At 40.0% G+C, this 23,089-nt stretch overlaps 1 protein-coding gene across 1 annotated transcript; it reads right to left on the bottom strand.

Annotated features, from left to right (window-relative positions):
- Nucleotides 1–5,942: 5,942 nt before the first annotated feature.
- Nucleotides 5,943–7,748, bottom strand: LOC134287259 (uncharacterized). Its single transcript, XM_062848922.1, has 3 exons — nt 7,468–7,748; nt 6,141–6,271; nt 5,943–6,070 (listed from the first exon to the last, which is right to left on the bottom strand). Exons 1-3 carry the CDS (start codon nt 7,535–7,537, stop codon nt 5,954–5,956), a joined length of 318 nt encoding a protein of 105 aa, XP_062704906.1. The 5' UTR covers nt 7,538–7,748; the 3' UTR covers nt 5,943–5,953.
- Between the last annotated feature and the right edge of the window lie 15,341 nt (nt 7,749–23,089).

Raw genomic sequence — 23,089 nt, 5'->3', positions numbered from 1 at the left:
GCAAACTCAGAACTATTCTAACGTTGACTAATTTGCCTTTGATATTCAGTTCGATACCCGTTTTCTTCCATAGCCTTGAAATTTTCTATCATCACAGTCAATAACCGGTTGATTCCATGTTTCATGTCTACTTTTTTTTACATTGCAGCCTACGAAAATATGAGAAAGCTTTGCCCTGAACTGATCAGGTACGGTTGGAAAGTTGTAATAAATACCGCACACTGAGTGTCTGTTAGAATGAGAGCTTTGGAGCGGACCTGGTGTGATGGTTAGAACATCTTGACTATCACGCCGAGGACCTGGGATCGAATCCCACTCCCAACAAACTCGCAAAATGGTGAGTTCTTCCTTCGGAAGGGAAGTAAAGCGTGGGTCCCGAGATGAACTAGCCAAGGGCTAAAAATCTCGTTAATACAGATAAAAAAAATGAGAGCTTTGCGCGTCGTTTATTTCAAATTCATCAGAATACAGCCAAAGCGGAATGACTATATCTCCTGCAATACTTTTGACAAATTTGTTTCCAAGTATTGTCGGGATTCGTCAATTTGAAACTAAAATACCAATAGTAAATTCTTTTTGCACTCCATTTTCATTCTTTATCATTTTTTATTTTTTTACAGAATTTCCAATTCCCTATCAACGCGCACAACATCACTCGATTACATCATTCTTCAAGACTCACTCTCTTTTCACCCTTCCGTTCATGTCCATTCAAAATCTATTTTTCTCTTTCAACCTTTCTCTCTCTCTCTCTCTCTCTCTCTCTCTCTCTCTCTCGTCTCTCTCTCTCTCTCTCCTCTCTCTCTCTCTCTCTCTCTCTCTGTCTCTCTCTCTCTCCTCCTCTCTCTCTCTCTCTCTCCCTCTCTCTCTCTCTCTCTCTCTCTCTCTCTCTCTCTCTCTCTCTCTCTCTCTCTCTCTCTCTATCTCTCTCTCTCTCTCTCTCTCTCTCTCTCCTCTCTCTCTCTCTCTCTCTCTCTCTCTCTCTCTCTCTCTCTCTCTCTCTCTCTCTCTCTCTCTCTCTCTCTCTCTCTCTCTCTCTCTCTCATCTCTCTCTCTCTCTCTCTCTCTCTCTACCGCATTCTTGGAGTCTGTCCATTTTCCGAGTTGTCCCAAACGAGATCTAGTACACTACCACAAAACATGCGATTGAATATGATTTTTTTTCTTATACTTTTGTAAAGGTAAACCAAATGGAAGATCTAATCTGAATCTTCGATATATCTATATTAACATCATTTTTAACACATTTAATTCCTACACTTAGATCCATTGACGAAACTCAAAAAAGTCGTTTGACTTTTGTAGGTGGCAGTGTTATCCATAATTTTCTCTAACGTATTAGGCTGATACAAATTTATTTTTCACTTTTTGTCTCCCCCCCCCCCCCCTTCAAAAATTTTTGGCTGGATTTTACATTTTGAGGGGGCAGACAAAAAATTATTATCACAATTTCGGGTTTTGCTAAAAATTCTTTAACAAATCCGATGAGTTTTTAATATTTTTCAGATTAAATGCTTTATTATTTTTATCCCCCCCCTCGACCAGCCGAAGGGTGGTGGGACAAAAAGTGAAATAAATATTTGTAACGGCCCTATTACATTCCAGCAAAGCTTTTATTTGAAATTCGATGGGCATCATTATCATATAACTTTTGTTACACTCCTTCTCTATCTTCTTCGATGCAAATTTCCCTGCACGTAAGGTCTTCGTTGTTATTTATACTAATAAAAGACGGTAATTGCAATCCTTCTCTTTGCTTCAAATAATTAAAAAGTTTATAGTCTGAACTGACGGACTTAAACAGGTTTTTCATTTTTGCAATATAACTTTCATAATGAAAATTTGCTTCTGCATTAGGTGCCAACAGTTGGAGATCTTGCAACTGGGTAGCAATCTCTTTGAACATAAATTCTATTCCTTTTTGTATATCGTATACATCTTTTCTGCTAACATTCGTCTTAACATGTAAACTAAGAGTAAACGCTGTAGCTGATTTGTCAATTCGGTTTAATTGTTCGGAGAATTTTTCAAGATCACTGTTTGTTTTTTGTCGTTTTATTTGACGTTCCGTAGTGTCGACCTCGCTGTCATTCTCACATCGGATGACCTCGCCTTCCTGACGATCCAAAACTTGGATATCACATTCCGCGATATTTGATGTAGGGTATGTGTGCCATCAGTAATCTCACGCTCCCATATTCATCCTATTCGGAAAGAAGCGATTACGGCACCGATTGATTCCGTTCTTTTTGTTTTCATGGGTGCTCACTTCTAACAAAAAATACAAAAATAAGAAACTATACAAACAGCGCTTCAATCCTTTGTTTTTCGTAGGATGAAAATGGGAGCCACAAGTTTAAGAAGGGAACCAATACCCTATCTGCATTCTGGACGTCAGTGTGTCCAATAATGTGATACAGTTTAGAAAAAACTTGATTGCATACTGGTCGATACGGTGCACTTATAGCGGTAGTTTACTGGAACCCTATGATGATTTTTTAGATGATCCAGATATACGACAGCGTGTTCGAAGGTAGTATTGAAGTGGTCAAACATGCAGTTAATCATGGTTCACTGTTGTAGTACTTCCGGTTTGACGCAGGAAATTTCGTAAGCGATTTACGCTTGCGTACGACTCGCGTTGCTCGATTCCGTAGATAGAAGAGCTGATGAAATGCCAAACAAGTCTGGATATCTTCGAGTAGGGCAAACCTTGACTTGAAATCCTTCCCAACGAAGCTGAATTATGCTAGTTAGGTATTTCAACAGTTTCGCTACTGATAGATAAGCGCCTTTTTTCGCAATAAATGCAATTATTGCGCCCGTTGCAGATTCAAGCTTCTGCAATCCATCCAGGCATCCAATACCCAGCAACTTGAAGTCGGAATCCACCTATTAAAAGAAAATAAATCTCGGTTAGAATTACACATAAATATGCACTAAGTATGTTGGTGGCATATGTGTTATAAATTTATAATTTTGAAAGAAAAATGTTACTCACCAATTGATATCCAAGACCGTTCTTGAAGTGCGGGTATCTGGAGAACAACGTAGGCAATGAATCTGCATTTTGAAGGTATTTCTTCCTGATCGGCAAACTGGCCTTCCACTTTTCAAGCACTACGGACCAAGGCCCTTGGTTCAATGATAACCATTCAGAAGCTTCTAGCGCAGTCAGATTGGAAGACGTGTCGCCTTCCGCTGTTACTTTCGCTTGTTTGCAATGTTCTTCCTCTTTCAGATCCGTCTTCCGTTTTTTTCTGTTTGAAATTCGAAATTTTGTTTGCGATCTTGCCGCCGTGATTTCGCCGTTGGCCGCTTCTGCAGATGAAATAGTTTTCCTGCACGTTAATAAATAAGAAATAATGGCACGTTAATACATAAGAAATTGAATCAAATAAGAATCTTCATAGAAGTTGATTTCCAATAATAGGTCGTTCATAAACCACATAAACTTGTTTACGGAAGAATTAAGGGTTTTACGAAAGTATATGCTTCTAAAAGGTGTAAATGGGATGGATTTTAAAATTCTAAAATCTGTTCTTCATGGTTTATGAATGGTCCCTTAGTGAAAATTGTCTAATAAGGTGTTCATAATGTCCACAATAATCCTCTAGTGCTTACCTTTCGCTCGAACTTTAACAGGCTTTTGATTGCCAGCCAATAGCTTTCCAGATCCTCCGTCCGCAGTTTTTGTTTGTTTTTCAGATGGAACCGAGCAATTGTTCCGGCAAGCAGGTGCTGGTTTCCCTCGGATAGCTCACAAACTTTTGCCTTCTCAATTATATCCTTTCCTTCTTCGTTGTCATTCAGAAGAGACAGCAGCAGGTCTGAATTTCCGTCTGGTTTCGCTGTCGTCTCGGTCTCGACTAGAAGTTGTCCTGTGATGACGGTATTGATCGGTGCGGCTCCGACCTTCGGTTCAGACTCAGCTTGTACCGGTCCCGGAACAATCGTTTCGACCTCGACTTTCGGTTGCTTTTCTGGACTACTTAATTCCGTCTCGCATTCTACCGGCGGCTGCTCCGAGTGGTCGGTTTCTTCTTCTTCTTCTTCTTCTTTATGGCTCTACGTCCCCACTGGGACTTGGCCTGCCTCGCTTCAACTTTTCTCAAAGTGTTCTTTGAGCATTTCCACAGTTATTAATTGAAGGGCTTCCTTTGCCTGCTGTTGGCGCGAGTTCCTTCGGGATTAGGGAAACACATATCGAGAGCAGCGTTTGATAACGGCAGCTTCAATGCTATATTTAAAAGAATTCATTTTAATTATTTACATGGTTTTACTTAACATTAACTTACATGATAGTTTCTTAATCACTAACGAACTCTTCCACTCAACGCTCAACTTAACACTAAATCTCCTTACAAATCTAATATGTACATTCACATTCAATTAATTCCTATTGGATAGGACAGTTGCCAGTTTCACCCAAATACATGCGATACCGTCGCAACATTCTCCCCCCCCGTGACAACTGGTAACTAACTATCTCATCACTTTTTGAATCTATATACATTTTAATTGTTGGAAATAAAGTTTTCAAATAATACCTTTCTGTGCCACTGTGCAGTGCACTGTAATGGGCAAAGCAGCTCCGCCAGGGTCGAAAACAATACATCTAGAAGCAACGTTGCGACCAACACTGACGACGACGAGAGCCTTCTCCACTGGTGCACATTTTTCTACTGTATTACCCGTCGATTGTTTCACTTCCATCTCTATCGGATCAGAAGCAAGCTGCACACTGCGTGCTGATTGATTCTGATTAGAATGGTTTGTCGTCGATACGATAGGGACCGTGTGCGGGATGCCATTTGTGGAATTTGGGAATTCGCTCCCAAGCAAGAATCACCCAATGGCCTGTTATGACTGCTGCACCGGGAGATGCGTCCGACGCGTCCGACCGTTCACCGAAGAAAGAGGAAGCATTCGTGCGCTGTTCGCATACATCGGCGGAGGCCGTGTTGCTAGTCGCGTGGCATGGATTGGCCATCAACTGACAGCTAGTCTAGGGGTGTCTAGCACATAATGTTGTACTGGGCAATAGGGGTATCCCACACCATTGTTTTCATTAGATACCGCTGAAAGCGGCTGGGGAAGTTGCGTTCGCGGAGCAACGAAATTAATTTGGGATGTCATTGTGGTTGGATCTGGAGCATTGGAGCAGGCAAACTGTAACTGGGCTTGGTCGTCGCACGATTCGGACTTTTCTGCTGCCGATTGTACTGGAACACTTTTCCCACTATATTTGCACATTAGTGCCTCTTTCTTCGCCGTGTACTCCAATTCAATTTTCTCCATAGCATCGGAGAACTTTTTATCCACCTGCGCAAGCTCGCGCTCGAAAACCAGTGCCCTGCGCCTTTCTTCATCCTGGCACTGTTTACGCCAAAGCGCTCTCCGGACTTCGAACTCTTCGAGCTGCTGTTTGAGGATATCCAGTCGGGTAGCCATACCGACTTCTTGGTTTTGATGAGATATCATCATTGAAGTTTGTTGGCGCGAGTTCCTTCGGGATTAGGGAAACACATATCGAGAGCAGCGTTTGATAACGGCAGCTTCAATGCTATATTTAAAAGAATTCATTTTAATTATTACATGGTTTTACTTAACATTAACTTACATGATAGTTTCTTAATCACTAACGAACTCTTCCACTCAACGCTCAACTTAACACTAAATCTCCTTACAAATCTAATATGTACATTCACATTCAATTAATTCCTATTGGATAGGACAGTTGCCAGTTTCACCCAAATACATGCGATACCGTCGCAACACCTGCCATTGCATGAATTTGTATATTGTGAGGCAAGTACAATGATACACTATGCCCAGGGAGTCGAGAAAATTGTCTCGACCGGAACGGGAATCGAACCCGCCGTCTCCGGATTGGCGATCCATAGCCTTAACCACTAGGCTAACTGGAGACCGTGGAGTGGTCGGTTTCCTTCTACCTTATTCCGTCGTCTGCAAGTTGCTGGCTGTCCGTCGTTTCTTGATTATTTGGATCTTGATTTTCTTTGTCAGCGATTAAATCAGACCTCAGAGCCTGAAGAATGGTTGACTTCTGCGAATAAATAAAAAAAAAAGATTAACAGTTGTCGATTTCATTTATAAGTATTTAAATATCAACTAACGTTACGTTTTCGCCATGCATTGACGTACTCAAAAATCTTCGGACAGTTCCAATTTACGTCGCACTGACCCAAACTGGACTCAAAATCATCCACCGAATACGTCACCAATTCGTAAAACTGGATTCCACACTCTGAAACAGAAAATAAATTTGTTTTATGTCGTTTCATATATTACACCTCGTCCTTTTTTTACGTCCATGCTTGGCTGAGCGACAAAAAATTCTACCGCTAAGACAATGAGCAAACTCAGCAGTTTTATATTTTTTAAAACATCTTCGTGATTGGGAGAAGTGTACAAAAATATAAAAATGTGTATTTTGATCATTATTTTGCCGGTAGAAATTTTTTTCGCTAAGCCAATAGTGGACGTAAAATAAGGTTTGGGTGTATTTAGCCAAACATACAGGGGATAGACAAAATGATCGGGACAGGCAAAATTTTCACTTTTCAAAAAATGTTCAACTAGCTGTAACTTTTCGTAAAGTTCATCAAATATTCTAAAATTTTTACTGTAAGTTCATCAACTAGTTGTGTATCAGTGGTCAAAATTTGGGAAAGATCGGACCATTCTCCACGAAGTAATAACAATTCTTGGAAAAGGTTAAATTATCCGATAGCCAAATTTGAGCTGTTATATCTCCGGATTCAATGAACCGAATGCAATGAAATTTTGACCATTTATGACCTATATAATGAGCTATGAAAAACCGTTAACTTAACTTGCAATTCTTAACACGGAAGAAAATTATAACGATTAGATTATTTTTCTAATAAAACACCAAATTACCAAAAACTTCAACATCGTTTCAAAATTCAAGATGCAAATTATAGTTCATTTAATTTTCCTCTAACTGACTTATATATAAACGTGTTTTGAAGGAAAGTAACAACATAGCCGCCAACAATTTGAAAAAGTAATGGAATACATATTAAAAACAGACCAATTTGCTAAAAAACCGCGAAAAAAATAAAATCGCTACAATTTTTTCTCTTGTTGAAAATTTCAAGTTTAGTCAAAAGTTTTCTAGAGGTCATTATATAAGTCATGTATGGTCAAAATTTCATTGCAATCGGTTTATTAAATCCGAAGATATAATAGCTCAAAGTTGACTATCGGATAATTTTACCTTTTTCAAGATTTTTTATAACTTCGTGGAAAATGGCCCGATCTTCCCCAAATTTTGACCACCGATACACAACTAGTTGATGAACTTACAGTAAAAATTTGAGAATATTTGATGCACTTTACGGAAAGTTACAGCTAGTTGAACATTTTTTTAATAGTGAAAATTTTGCCTGTCCCGATCATTTTGTCTATCCCCTGTACGTCGGAAAACATCCAATGATTCCTCTGAGAATCCCAGATCTGCCAACAGTTGATCAGTAAGAGTCGCCATCTTGATTGCACTGCTACAAAGCCACCAAATTTTCACATGTGAAAATCACATAATTTTTGTCGGGCAACACATATGACTTCACTCCATATAAAATGCATGGTATTGACACACGAATGTCATAGGGTATTATGATGAGTTTCATGTACTTTGCATATGAGTTTCAATGGATATACATAAAATGAATGTGAATTCAGTTACAGTGAAGCTATGTGATGTTTTTGATAAATTTAATGATATTTCTTGGTTCAGGGAATGATCGTTCGGTTATTCATCAACCATATCGACGTCCCGAGCGTTCGTTACAACGTGATGTATGTGGCAGAATTACGCTGCAATCTCTTCTCCGTGTTGGGGGTTGACGAGGCGGGTATAAAAGTATCATACGAAAACGGTAAAGTAATCATACAGCGTGGTTCGGACATTGTCGCGAGCGGTTCTCGATACGGAAGTTTGTATCGTTCGGACTTGTTCTCAAGCAGGCACGGTACGAGTGAAGCCTTGCTGTCATGTGGCCGCATTCCAAAGAAGCTGGAATTGTGGCAGCTTCGTTTCGGACATCTGAATACCAAAAGTCTGGAGAAGATGATTGGAAGTGACATGGTAGTTGGACTAGATTTGAAGGACTAGGATTCGTCGAACAAGAGTAGATATCGTGGTATGTGAGTCTTGCGTGATCGGGAAACAGAGTCAAAAGCCGTTCACTGCGCGCGAGGAAAAGAGGTCGTCGCGAGTGCTGGAGTTGGTCCACTCAGACGTATGTGGGCCGATTACGCCGGTAGGTTCAAACGGCATGAACTATTTCGTGACATTTACTGACGACTGGAGCCATTTTGCTATGGTATTCCTTATGGAAAGCAAGAACGACGTGTAAGAGTGCTTTGTACAGTACGAAGCGTTGGTGACGAGTAAGTTTGATTAGAAGATAAGCCGTTTACGCTGCGACAACGGTGGAGTGGATAAATGTTTCTGGGATCAAGCCGTCCAAACTGCAGCGTACTTATCGAACCAAAGTCCATCGAATGCGATTGCGTCGAACGTCACACCGTTCTAGCTCTGGGAGGGGAAGAAACCGAACGTCTGCAAGCTGCGAACGTTTGGTTGTCCCGTCTACGTCCACGTCCCGAAAAAGCTGCGGAAGAAGCTGGACGCGAAGGCGTGGAAAGCAGTGTTGGGAATACTCACTTGCAAAAAAATATACTCACTTGCTTCTATCTCAGTCCAGAAGCATGCTATCAAAAAATGATGTTTGAAGGACTTTTAGTTTGTAGTTTAATCCGAAAGTTTACCGAATAAAGTAAAACTCGTAGACGCATACCAAAACCGTGAGATAGCTGTGAGCACAAGGTTAGTATAAATTTCACGAATTTTACTCACCTCGTACTCACAGCTCTCTCACAACTTTGGTATGCGTCTGCGATCTTTACTTTATTCGGAAAACTTTTAGATTAAACTACAATCTAAAAGCTCTTCAAACATCATTTTTTGATAGCATGCTTCTGGACCGAGATAGAAGCAAGTGAGTATCACTTTTGCAAGTGAGTATTCCCAACACTGGTGGAAAGGAGTGTTTCTTGGCTACGCTTGCAATGGATATCGTGTGTGGCATCCAGGTAAGAAGCAGATTATCCATGCTCGAGACGTCGACTTCGTCGAGACGTGCCCTGAGGTGTCATCAACAGGTGAGTCATCAAGATCATTATATGATACTAGCTGACCCGGCAAACGTCGTACTGCCTGCCTACTGTGTTTTTTGACATGCAGCTCCATAGGGACGTCCCCGGCGAAGTCATTTGTATGGGAGCCCCCCGTTCCAGAGACCGGAGAGGTCTCACACCAGGCTAAGAACCTTCCCCGGTCCCCAAAATACCCACACACAAAATTTCACACCGATCGGTTCAGTAGTTTCCAAATGCATAACGGTCAGACAGACAGACAGACAGAAATTCATTTTTATATAAATAGATTCGTGTGCTTCCCTTGAGAGATGATGAATCGGCGAAAAGCAAGATTGACGAAGAGATAAAAGGAGCGGTATCCGAAGCGCCGGATTCGATATCCGATGAAGAGTATGGTAGTTTTGATGAGGACCAGGAGGACGACATCGAAAGCGAAGGACGACCCTTATGCATTCGGAAACTGCTGAACCGATCGGTGTGAATTATTGTATGTGGGTATTTTTGGGGCCGGGGAAGGTTCTTAGCTTGGTGTGAGACCTCTCTGGTCTCTGGACCGGGGGCTCCCATACAGATGGCTTTGCAGGGGACGTCCCTATGGAAGCAGTACGACGTTTGCCGGGACAGCTGGTGCATAATAAAGGAACCTCTGGAGAAGTTCCAGCAATAATCCAATAATAATTTCAGAAATAGTTAGTGGAAATATTTTTGAGTGCCTAAAGGGGCACCCTGGAGGAAAGAATCTCCGAATATCCAAATATCCGTGAGAAAAATCTCCTTGAATTTGCACCTGTTGAAGAAATCTTTGGATGAATTCCTGTAGAAACCCCTGTAGTAATTATGTACTAGGACAGTTTTTTGAGAAATACCTAGAAGCAAGACTGTGTCCAAAGAACGGATTGTGGGGGTCAAGCCCATAAAAGGGGATTCCAAGGAGCTTCAGGCGCGTTTCAAGGGGTTGTTTCAGAGGAATCCAGGAAGTTTTTCAGAGCGTTCTGTTAGGTTTTGTTAGCTTTTTAATGCGATTAATGGGAATTCTGGGGCATTTCAATAGCATTAAGGGGGTTTCGAGGACGTTTCAAGGGGTTTTAAGGGCAATTCAGGAGATCTCAGGAGCCTTCAAAGGGAGTTGTTTGGGGAAACCTCGCATCAAAGTATGAGAATCATAAGCTGATAGCTCATGAGCACCTGAAAGTGCTATTCTCAGTTCCGTAAATGAAATCGGAGTCTTTCGAAGCCCTACCGCTACGCTCCGCCAATGGGAGACTCATCATGGATCCAAGGACATCCCTCGATATTACGCTTTGCCAGACTTCCTGGATAAGCATTGCGCGATTCTGCAATCTACTTCAACGCGAAGTGGGTTCGAACAAAAACGTCCATTCAAGAGCTCAACTGTTCACATTCTAGGGCCATTAGCTACTAGCAGTTGTCAGATCTGCAACGGTGGACAGCATAGCGTTGAACAGTGTCGTCACTTCAGCAAGATGCGAGTGGTGGACAGAAAACTGGCGATCCGAAGATTTGGACTCTGTTTGAATTGCGGACGTTGAATCTGCCGCAGCAAAGCTTTGCTATCAGTACTGGGAAGCTGCCGTCCGACATCTGTTTAGCTGATCGAGGCTTCGATGAGTCCAGCGCCGTAGATATCCGTTTTCTACGACTTGCTGATGGGATAGCAGAAAAGGCTGTCGGAATCTGGTCCGGTATTGTGTAACACAAAACTCGGATGTATAGTGGCCGGAGATATTCCAGAAACTGCTGTCATAACCTTCACTGCAGTTACCGATTTAGTTTCCACCGAAGAGATCCACGAGCAGCTAGCACGTTTTTGGGAACTGGAATCATGTATAACGAAGAGATGTCTTTCCATCGAGGGGTCTATGTGTGAGTCAATCTTCGAGAAGACAACGACGAGAGATGCTGATGGCAAGTTTTGGGTAGTGTTACCGACGAAGGAGTATATGCTGAAGCAGTTAGGCGAATCCAAGGCGATTGCAACCAAGCGGTTCATGGGACTAGAACGTCGCTTGAATGCGACCCCGGAAATGAAGGCTCTGTACACAGAATTTATCCACGAGTACCTGCGAGAAGTTCGACACGGCGAGGCTCAGAGTAGTAATCGATGCGTTTTGAGCGACAGGCACCGTAGTTTCTCTAAACGATACTCTGATGATAGGACTGGTGGTACAGAGCGACAAATTGTCCATTCTCATTTGCTTCCGACTGCAACAGTAAGCGATCGTCGCTGATGTAGAGAAGATGTACCGCGTGATCAACGTAGTCGAAGAGGATCAACCGTTACAGTGGATTCTTTGGAAAGAATTCGTAGATGAAACACTCTGAACGTATCAGCTTACGACCGTCACCTACGGAACATCTGTCGTACCGTATCTAACTGCACGGAGCTTGAAGAGGTGTGCAGTAGAAGGAAAGAAGACAAATCCTCCCGCAGCCAAAGCCATCAAGAAGGATTTCTACGTTGACGACATGCTAACTGAAGCGAAATCTGTGAGTGAAAGAATACGGCTATACAAGGATGTCCTGTTACTGCTTGGTTTTTCTTGTTTCAACCTCCAAAAATGGCATTTCAATTCAGCTAGCAGATATTGACGTGACAGCTACAGTAAAAACCCTCGGCTTAACCTGGGAACTAGCGAAAGATTTGTACTAGTTCAAACCACCACGATGGAGCCCTAAGCTGCCTGTGCCACAGCGTATCGTACTATCTGATTCCGCAGGTTTATTTGATCCGTATAGTCTACTAGGGTAAGTGATCGTGCAGGTGAAGATGTTTCGCCAAGAACTTTGGAAACGGAAGTATTCTTGGAACCGTTGAGCGCAGATCTGCAATCACAGTGGCTCGAGTTCAGAACGAACTTGGATCGAATCGATGCAGTTTCCGTACCCGCTGGATCACATTCAGCGATAACGTGGTAGGAAGGTAGTGCACGAACGTGTAACCTGCTTCAGAGCTCGTCCACGAACAGTTGATGAGAGACCTACCGATGGAAAGAGTGACTCCTACCAGTTTTCTGCAGCACGTAGAGAAATCAGTGAATTGCATCGCCTGTTCCGAGCGAAACTGTTCCAGAACGCAGTTGTGACGAAAGCAACCAGCAGTTCGATTGAGTTAAGGTTCATTCCTGCCAAATCGCCGAACTTCGGCGGATTATGGGAAGCGACCGTAAAGTCCCAGAAAGGTCATATGCGAAGAATGACAGGGAACACCGTACTCCGTCCGGACGAACTGTTGACAGTTGTCACCCAGATTGAGGCCTGCCTGAATTCGAGACCGATCACTCCGATCAGCAACGACCATCGAGACCTGGAAGCCTTGACTCCCGGACACTTTCTGGTACAGCGTCCGTTAACTGTGATTCCGAAACCGAATCTGGAGGGAGGACATTCCGGAGAACCAACTGATTAGATGGCGCTTACTTCAGCGCTACAGTCAAATGCTTTGGAAACGATGGTCTGCGGACTATTTGTAAGATCTCCACAGCCGTAAAAAGTGGACGCGAAGAAGAGACAATCTGCGCTTTGGTGTTACTGAAGGATGATCACCTACCGCCGCAGCAGTGACAGCTTCGATGCATGACGGAGAGCACCCAGCATTCCATCGAAAATGCTCTTAATCTTCCTCAAATCCCCGTAAAGCGCCCTCGGACCCTATGTAACGCATTTGAGACACTCCGAAACCCCCAAAAAGGCCTCCGCAAGGCCTCTGTAACCAGCCTAAAATGCTCTGAGACTTCCTGAAATGACTCTGAAACCCTCGTAAGGCTCACTTGGACCCCATCTAACGTACGTGAGGCCCTCGAAAACCCTTGAAAACGTACCTGTAACACCACTAAAGCCCGTCAAAAATCCTCTGAAACTCTCTGCAATGCTTTTGAAAACCCCCTCAGACCCCCGAAAATTTTCCTATGAGCTCCTGGTACCCCACTGAAGCCCCTGAAACGCCCCTGCAGCTTTCTTTTGTTCTCCCTCGCAAACAGTCCCTGGCTACTGTTGCAATACCGTCATTATTACATTTTCTAGCGTGTTGCATTAGGTTTTCGATAGGAGTTTTGAACAGCGTCAATTATGCTTGTCTTAAAAATGGACCAACGCCAATGGAGTTTCCAGAAAATATTGACGAGGGGGGTTGTTTCTGGTAGTTCAAGGGTCCTAAGGGTTCCTCGTAAAGGGGAAAGCGATTTGCAGCGCATATTAAAGGAACTAGCACAATTTATGAGGATGCTGGTGGGTCTCCTCAACCAAACTTAGTGATGATGTGCAATGAGGCTTATGGGTTATAATGGGTATCAGTGGTGTTTCATGGAGTTTAAGGTGAGTGTTTATGGGTTTTAGGAAGGCTGCAGGGGAGATAAAAAGAGAGTTTCAGAGGAGTTTCAGGGGTTTTTAGAAGAGGTGTCTCAGAGACTTAGGAGGATGGGTGTCTGCGTAATTTCAGGGAGTCCAAGTGTAATCCTCCTTGGTTCTTTTATTTGATGCTCAACAGGGAAATTACCACTTTCAACTTATGAATATCTTTTTCTAAGCTGTAGATGCCATTGTCTTCCTGCATCTTTGGGTTCGATCAGCTGTCGAACTTCTATTTCAGTGGCATGAGGGTTTAAGGGAGGTTTAAGGCACCTCATGAGTAGGGTAAAGGTTTTCATAAATTATAAGAAAGAAAAATACCGAAAAACAATAACAGCCGTGACACTAATTGCTGATGACGTAAATTCATTATCTTTCTAAAGATATTTTTTTACACGTAAGTCATTGAAGCAATTAGACTTTATTAATACCATTCGATCCTTCACCCCAATCAAACTATTTTAAGCACGTTTTTCGTTCAAAAAACTTCGAATTTTCACTACTGCACAAGCACCATCCTGTTACTGCACAACATTTCTCAATCGGACAATCACCATACGCAGGATACGAGTATTCCGTATGGAAGAGAAAAAAAAGTAGTCGAACCAGAAGCCTGTGTCCCCAATCATTTTGTTGAGTAATGGAGAATGAAAAATTAAATCCGTATCAACTTATGCATCAACGCGTCTGCAGCTGTACGAACCTACGGGCATTCAGCATTTACACTCACGCAAAAAAAAAACGGAATTACATATTTCTGAGCCCCTGGGTTGCAGTATATCTGCCTGAAGCGTACCTACCGAGCTGGGATCGGGGTTGGTTGGTTCATGTATTTAAATATTTGTAACGATGAAACTGGCTGTGTGCGGCAACAGTGCTGCTTCCACACGCCAACATGGTTATATTAATATTAATTTTACTGCAAATGAATCTGCAAAAGTGACCATTTACTCGACTGGCGGAGTGTTATTGCTTCCTCTCACCAAAAGCAGGTTGAAACTGCGAGAGGGCAGGGCACAGTATTAATCTTTGGAGAGAAGTTTTTCACTTGGCTGTTGTTTAGAGAGATTTATCGTCGGGTTTTGTGGTGCTTTCGTGGCGGAAAAAGTTTCTTCCAGATTAGGTGAATATTATGGCTGGTCTTGAATGTTCAGAAGTTTATATTAAATTCAACGAGTTATTATTTTCCTAATTTTCTATAGTTTGTGCTAGGATACATCTCTTTTAAGAGCCCCTACAACCACAGCTGAAAAGGCGTGAGTATTCAGCATGACCATGCTGAGGGTGATTGGTTCGATTACCGGTCGGCCCAGGAACTTTTCGTAAAGGAAATTTCCTTGATTTCCTTTGGAATAGAGTATCTTTGTACCTGGGACACGATATATACCTTGAAAGTGATCATTGGCAAAGAAAGCACATAGTTAATAACTGTAGAAGTGCTCATAAGACACTAATCTGAGAAGCAGGCTTTGTCCCAGTGCATATGTTACGCCAAAAGGAAGAAAAAAATCCACCTAATTTATAGCTTGATCAATCAATCAATTCAAACAACCCTTTTGTCACTCCACAGAGCTTCAAACTCGTTCATCTTTATTCATTTCTCATTCCTCACTGATTTTTACGTACGTTTGACTCATCACTGCTTACTCTCCACTTTCCAGTACTCACTCCTGCTTATTCCTCACTCACTCCTCTCATCACCCAGCAAACTTCACTACTCACTCCTCATTTCATCATACTCACCCATCTTTAACTTATTTACCTCTTTTCACTCCTAAATCTTCACTCCGAACTGCTCACTTCTTACTTCACACTTTTCAGTAATCACTTCTCACTTCGATCTGCTTACTTCTCACTCCTCATTCTAAGTACTCAGTAGTAATTATTCAATGCTTGACACTCCTCACTTTTCACTCTTTACTATTCATTGCTCACTCCTCACTCCTCACTTCACTTCCACAGCTCACACATCGCGGCTCATTTCAAGCTTTTTTACTAATCAGTCCACACTGTCGCTTCTCACTTTTTAACACAAATTGATTAAAAATTTACCAAAGAAATCATCAAAGGAGAAACCCTAAAAAATATGGAACATACTCCCAAACCAATTGCCGAAGCATTTCCAAAAAATGGCAGAGGGAAGGCCACAGATATTATTCTAAAGATTATTACCAATATTTTTACAGGAATTCCTCCTGCAATTACTGCAATTTCAGCTACAATTCCTACTGATGTTCCTCTATTTATTCTTGAGAGTATTTTTTGGCATTTCAGTGCGATTGATGTTTTTGATCTCATAATCGGACTGAAAAGCCAAGAAGTTTTCCAAAGAAGACTCCAAGAACATTCGTTATCAATCAGCGAAAGTTGAAATATTGATACAATAATTTCTCCAGCAACGCATACAGGATATGTCTAATAGACTGGGTCAACAAAGTCGATTTTTCGGAACAAAGCTTTTTCGATTCCTTTTAGCGTCCAAAACAACTGTGCAAAATTTGGGAGCGATTAGTTGCTTCCCCGTATTCCGCATTGCGATTTAAATTTGTATGGAATTTAGTATGGAAAACGTGTTTTTTTGCATTTTTCTCAAAAATTGAATTTTTTTGTCTAAAACGATCTAACTAATAACGTTGAAGTATAGCCTAGGATATGCCGAAAATTTTTGCCGAATACCGCAAAGTGATTCGACACTTGTGAAAAAAGTTATAACGTACAGATTGCCCGGTGGTGCTTAACATTTAACATGTAAAGGAATAACATCAATAATAAAATCTCAATTTTTGGCCTAAGTTACCAGGCGAATAACATTTTCACAAGCATCGGATCACTTTGCGTTCTTCTGCAAAGTTTTTCAGAATGTCCTAGGCTATACTTTAACGTCATTAGTTACATGGTACATATTAGATAAAAGAATTCAACTTATGAGTAAAATGCAAAAAAGTACGTTTTCCCATACTAACTTCCATACAAATTTCAATCGCAATGCGGAATACGGGAACCAATCGCTCCCAAATTTTGCACAGTTGTTTTGGACGCTAATATAGATTGAAAAAGCTTTGTTCCGGGTTGATACGATCAAATTTGAAGATTCTCCATACAACGTTGACCCACTCTAATGTCTATGGACTCTAAAGACTCCTGTGAAAATTCCTGTTGGAATTCATTAAGGAATTTCTCCTCAAGTTCCTTTACGAGTTTTTCAGAGACTCTTCCAAAAATTCCACTAGGGATTGTTACAGTAATTCCTCCAAGGATTCATCCAGGAATTATTCAAAGGATTCCTTCAAAAAATCTTGCCGCGATCCTCTCAGGAATTCTGTAAGAGCTTCGTCTAAAATGTCCTACGTAAATTGCACAAGAGATTCCTTCAAGAATTGTTTCAAAGCCTGCTCCGGAACTCCTCCAACGATTCCTTCTGAACTTTGTCCAGATTACAGAAATTCTTCTAGCGATTTTCCCAGAAATTCCTACAAGAACTTTTGAAGACAATCTTCGAGGAACTCCACAAGAAAGTTCCTCTAGGATTTTCTGTATTAAAACAATATAGAAGTTCCTCGCAACATTTTTCCGGACACACCTTTAAAATTCTTTCGAAATTCCTACAGCAGTATTGTCATGGTCAAATCAAAGCTAGTTATTCAAGTTTTCAAAATTTCAGCGCCCCTCATACTGGTGAGCCCCCAAGGAAATGACATTAATAATTATTCTGGGAACCCTTCCATGCATTACTGTTTTACGATTGTATGTTCTGCAATAATCAAGAAAGGGACATTCCTGCTGGATTTTTTTTTACAATGTTTACAAAACAGAAAATTCTTACAGGATTTTTTAGAATGATTGTTACAAGAATTCCTCTCAAGATTACTCTTAATATCCCTTCAAAATGCATCCCTGTCTATGGACTTTTTTTGAAAATTCCTCCAGGGATTCCTGTTCTTTCAGGAATTTCCACAGGTATTGGCACTTCTTCAGAAGCGTTTCATGAAATTTCTGTAAAGATAAATCTTGAAACTGGTCCACGGGTCTCTTCCGACATTGCCCCTGGGATTCCTTAAGGGATTCTATAGGAAATTCATTCAAGAATTGCTACTTAAGAACATTTTTGTTTTCTTTAATGTATTTCTTCACACATTTCTGAAGAAATTCACCTTGAAATATTGTCAGATTTTCTTTCCTGGAGTTTTTCATTGGGATTTTTTTCAGGGGTTTGTCCAGGAATTCATCCAAACCTTACTTCAAAAGATGTAATTCCCGGAGATTTTTTTCACAAAGATTCGGAGATTCTTGCTGTAATTTCTCTAGTGTTTTCCTTTAGAAATTCAGATGTTTTCCAAAAACTTGTTCAGAGATTATTGCTTGCCAGAGGTTCCAGGGATTCTCTCTGGCATTTACTTGAAAATGCGTCTGAAAAATTCAGGGGATATTCTTCTGAAAGTTTTCTTTTCAATAGTTCCTTCAGATGTTCCTCCAGGCATAGCTTTGGATTTATTCAGACCGTCCTTCGAGGTTTTTTTTTCAAAAAAATCCTTCCAAAGATGCTGCAAAAATACTCCAGCATCTATTTCTTAGCATTTTCCATACAATTTTTCAAGATTCTCCAGTTCTTCCGGGCATTGTTTCAAAGATTCCTTTCAAAATTCATTTTATGATGTCGTAGTAGTTCTATAAAGGATTACTCCATGATATTTTTTTTTATTTTTGCAGGATTTCTTCAGATACATAGTAGTTTAAGGATTTTTGTGTACAAATCCCTTCAGAAATTGTATAGGAAATTTCTTCAGAGGTATCTCCAGGAGTTCTTCGTTTAGAAAATCCAGGGATCCCTTAGAAATTCATTAAAGGATTTCTTAAAGTATTCTACCAGTATTTTTGTATGCGACTTCTGCAGACAGTTTTTGTAGATTCCTTCAGAATTTCACCGAAGGATTTTTTCAGCAATACCTCCAGAGCTTTCTGAAGCTTTTTCTCCTTAGAAGTACTTATAGAATTTCTACATAAGTATCTAATGATTTTATTTTAGAGAATAGAGGGGGTAACTTAAGGTATTTTCCAGGTATTCTTCTAGGTATAAACTTTTTTCTGAGAGTTGCCAAAGGTATCTCCAGGAGTTTTTTTAGAGATTTCTTGAGAAGTTCCTTCAGGTAATCCTTAAATAACTCTTCAGTATTGTTGTGCAATTTCTGAAAAAAAAAAACTTCTGAAAAGCCCAGGAGGAATATCTGAACAAATTCGAATTTGCAAGAACCTCTGAAGACATCCTAGGAGATATTTCTGATGGAACCGAGCAATTTATGAAAAAAAAGTTCATGTAGGAATTCGTACAGAATTCTCAAAGAATTGGTGAAGTAACCCAGGCAGGGATGTTTTCGATCACCTGGCAATCGATTGACTCATTTATCCATAATTCAGTTCCGAAGCCTAATATTGAAATGTGGTGTTCGGCAAAGTTGTAGATTAGGGTTTTTCCTACAATTATCACCAAGGACGCTATATTCTAACTGTTATATATACGGCGCTAGAGCACTAGTACCACCTACTCATGCTAAACGATCGAAAAATCCGATCGTTTAGTATGAGTAGGTGGTACTAACACTTTTAAGCAGTAAATATTAGAGTTAGAATATGTCCTCCTTGGTGATAATTGTAGGAAAAATACTAATCTACAACTTTGCCGAACACAACATTTCAATACTACGTTTTTGAACTGAGTTATGGCAAATGAGTCAAACGATTGCCAGGTGATCGAAAACATCCTTGAACCCAGGTGTGAATTTCCTAAACAATCCCTGTAGGTTTAACAAAGAATTTTTTGGAAGAATTTCTGAAAAATTCCTTGCAGAACTTTTGAAGAAACCCCTCGTTGTAAAATCTTTTAAGAAATCCCCAAAATTCTGAAAATGTCTCTGGATATAAAAATATCTTCTCAATGGAATTTCAGAAGGAATCTCAGCAGAAACTTCTTAAAGAAAACCTGAGGAGTTCCGTGATCAGGAAGGCGGAATCTCCCCTGAAGTGTCTGCATGAACCTCTCATTTTATGAACGTACGAGTACACTTCAGCGAAACTCCACATTTGTGTGCAAGGATTTTTGGTAATGAAAAAATCTTCACTAAAATCCATGTAGAAATCTCAGGAAGTACTTTTGAATGAATCTCTGGTAAAACATCCGAAGAAATTAAATCTTTTATTAAAATTCTTGAAAGATTTTCTGACAGTAATCATGGAGAAATCAGTGGACAAATTTCTGAAAAACAAATCCTAAATACCTCGAGTAACGCATAGATAAGCATCTGCGAAGAACCCATAAAAACTCTTGAAATATTTCTCAATTAATTTCCGTGGAAATTTCTAGGACATATTTTTGAAAAACATTCCTAAAGAAAATGTGGAAAAAATATTTAAATTATCCTTAGAGAAAATACTAGATAAATTTCTGGGGTAATACAAGGATAAATATCTGAAGGAAATCCTGAAGGAATCTCTCTATAAACTCCTGCAGGAATCTCTGGGGGAATTCCTGCCTGAAGCAGTGAAAGTAATAATGTAAGAATCTCTGCAGAATTTTCTGGATGAATCCTTGAAAAAATGTGCGATCTTATATATGTGGAATGCCTACAACAATTGTTGATCAAATCTCTGTATGAATATCCGGATACTCCCAGAAGAAACCCATCGAAGAATGTATAAAACAATCTCTGAAAGAATTCCCTAGAGAAATTTCCGGATGGATTTTCTAAACGAAACCTCAGAAAAATTCCCAAAATAATTATCCAGGAATGCATAGAAATCTACCTAGAAGAATTTTTGAACACAAATTTCTTAAAGAATTCCTGGAAGAATGTCTGAAAAAAAATAGCCGGAAGAGAAAACTTGCTAGTCTTAAAGACCAATTTCCTAGAATATTTTTTAAAGGAAACCACAGATTAATTTACATAGGAAGAAATTCTTGGACTTGGAATCCTTGGATGAATTTATGCAGGAATCTTATAAGGAAGGAATCTCCAGGGAAATTTCTAAATAAATCGTTGGAAGAATTTCTGAAGTTATCTTTGCAAGAATATCAGAAGGAGTCTATGAAACATTTTCTGAAGAAATCCATGGCGATATTTCTGGAGGAAGACGGGCTTGGTGGTGTAGTGGCTACCGCTTGTGATTGATATGCAGAAGGTCCTGGGTTCAATCCCTGGCCCGTTCATTTCCTTCTACTTTGTATCTTTCTATCCACTTTCTCTATACTCTCCTCTCTACATATACAACTCATGTATATATTCATATGTTTATATAGCCATCGCTAGAACCTGAAACGGTTGAAAAACCGTTTCCCTTTCTTCCAACTTTCACAGCCCAGTGTCAATCTATAAGATAACGCCTACACGTTATGCAATCAAGCGAACTGTGCCGCTTTTGCTTCATAGTAATAATCGCACTAATCTATCACCTTACGCCTCTCATCCACGCAACAATATGTGAGGCTCATCCCACCAACACTTCGACATCCGCATGAATTTGTGCAGACGCAGAGGTATATTCGGTCTGATGTAGATCCAAATGATTGCAATCATCACATCCCTCCCCTTCCCCACATTGACCTGACATGGCAGGCGCCATTGTCGCCTAAAAATAGTAAATCATCAACGCTCATACACTGAAGATGCCTGCTAGTCCCCAGCAGATAATCTCACTGTTTCCTTGTGTGAGTGTAGCTAGTCTAACGATACTGTAGTAGCATCTACGGGCGGTTAATCAAGCGCAAGCTCAAATCCTTGGCGATATTTCTGGTGGAACTGAATGCATTTTTAGAAGGAATTCGTGGATGACTTTCGTACGGTTTCATGAAGAAAAAAGATGGAGGAATTTTAAGGATACTCATGAAGAATGTTTGAGGAAATTTCTGGAGGGTCCTCTAACGGAAAGACCGATGGAAATCCTAGAGAAAATTCTCAAGCGATGCATGGATGATATTCTACATAACTTTGAAAAGAAATACACGGAATACTTTTTTAAAGGAATTTCTGGAGGATTTTCTAAAGAAATCCATGAAGCTATATCGAAAGGAATTCAGGAAAGGTTTAATAACAAAAAATCGAAGCTCATTTCAGGGGTAATCTCTAGAAATCTTCGAAGAAAGTTCTGAAGGAAACTGAAGCAATGCATGGAAGTATGACTCCACGATGTCTCAGTGAAATCTCCGAAGGCATTCATGGCAGAATTTCCTAAAAATTCCCTGGAAGATTTTCTGAAGGAATCGCTGGAAGAACTTTTGAAGATTTGAGAAACGAACTTCCTTGGATAAATTTTCCGAATGAAACTTTGATAGTTCTTTATACAGCCTGTAAAATTTCAGGAGGGATAGTCATTGATTAAATGATAGTGTATTCGAAGATTTTTGAGAATATTTGAAGAACTTTAAGACAACAATACACTGAGAGTAATATTCATCGCGGATCTAAGTTAAATGTCATATGATTTCAATTTTCCAAAAACCTTATCCTTCTATTTTATTTATTTTTTTCTGTAGAAAGCTGACTTCCAGCCTCAAAATTTGCCAAACAGCTCAGGATTGTCAAACGCTTCTAACTATTTTTTTTTTAAATTTTACATCGATTTTCAAAACGAGCGGAAGCAATCAATCTTTAAGATTTTTTTATTAAAATACATTCTACGTACGTACATGTTTCAAAGGAAAACTGTGCATATTTTTTTTTTCGTACACTTAACCCTTCGTAAATTACAGCGAATTCAAAAATAAAAAAATAAGAAAATTGTATGGGACTTTGTGAAATGTTTATGTTTTTATGGTTTATGGTTTTTATCGAAAAAAGGATAAATAATCAGATATGCGATATTTCAGATCATCTCGAATAACAAATAACAAAGTCCAATTTTTTCCAATTTTTATTTTTTTTTTATTTTTTGAATTTGGAGCTACACATTGGATATAGAAAAAAAATTGCGTTGTATTTTCATTGGAACTTGTACGTGGAGTCTATCTTTTCTCATTAAAAATCCAAGTAACAGTTTTGCTTGACCTGTTTTAAAAATCAATGAAAAATAAAATTCGAGAAATAATAGCTAGGAAAAAGTTTTCCAAAGGATCGGCAAGGAATTCTTATAAATTACTCTCCGTATATTCATCCAGGAATTTCTCTAGGGATTCCTTTAAAATTTCACCCACGAATATCTCGGGAATTCTTTTACAGCTTCATCTAAATTGTTCTACATGTTTTTTTCAAGAAACTCCTCCAAAAATTGCTTAAGAAATTCCTTCGGAACTCTTGTACAGATTCCTTCAGAGAACAGATATTCTTCTAGTGAGTTTCCCAGAAATCCACGCAGAAACTTTTCTAGTCAATCTTCGAGAAACTCCGCAAGACAGCTCCTGCAGGATATTATGTATGTAAGCCATGCAGAGGTCACTCGCAACAATTTCCCGGAAATACCTTTCAAATTCTTACGGAATTCCTACAGTGATTTAATCAGAAATTTCTCCAGAAACTTCCTCCAAAAA

Source organism: Aedes albopictus, chromosome 2 (assembly GCF_035046485.1).
Source record: "Aedes albopictus strain Foshan chromosome 2, AalbF5, whole genome shotgun sequence".
Taxonomy (NCBI): domain Eukaryota; kingdom Metazoa; phylum Arthropoda; class Insecta; order Diptera; family Culicidae; genus Aedes; species Aedes albopictus.
The sequence above is the reverse complement of the archived record's forward strand: the minus strand, read 5'-3'. Positions and strand labels throughout refer to the sequence as shown.

What these genes read in the sequence shown, in the direction of transcription:
- LOC134287259 (XM_062848922.1), bottom strand. Translation starts at nt 7,537, where the DNA reads ATGGCGACTCTTACTGATCAACTGTTGGCAGATCTGGGATTCTCAGAG. An exon ending in ATCATTGGATGTTTTCCGAC is followed by an intron (nt 6,272 to 7,467) that starts GTACAGGGGATA and finishes TTTCTGTTTCAG; the next exon opens with AGTGTGGAATCCAGTTTTAC. An exon ending in ATGCATGGCGAAAACGTAAC is followed by an intron (nt 6,071 to 6,140) that starts GTTAGTTGATAT and finishes ATTTATTCGCAG; the next exon opens with AAGTCAACCATTCTTCAGGC.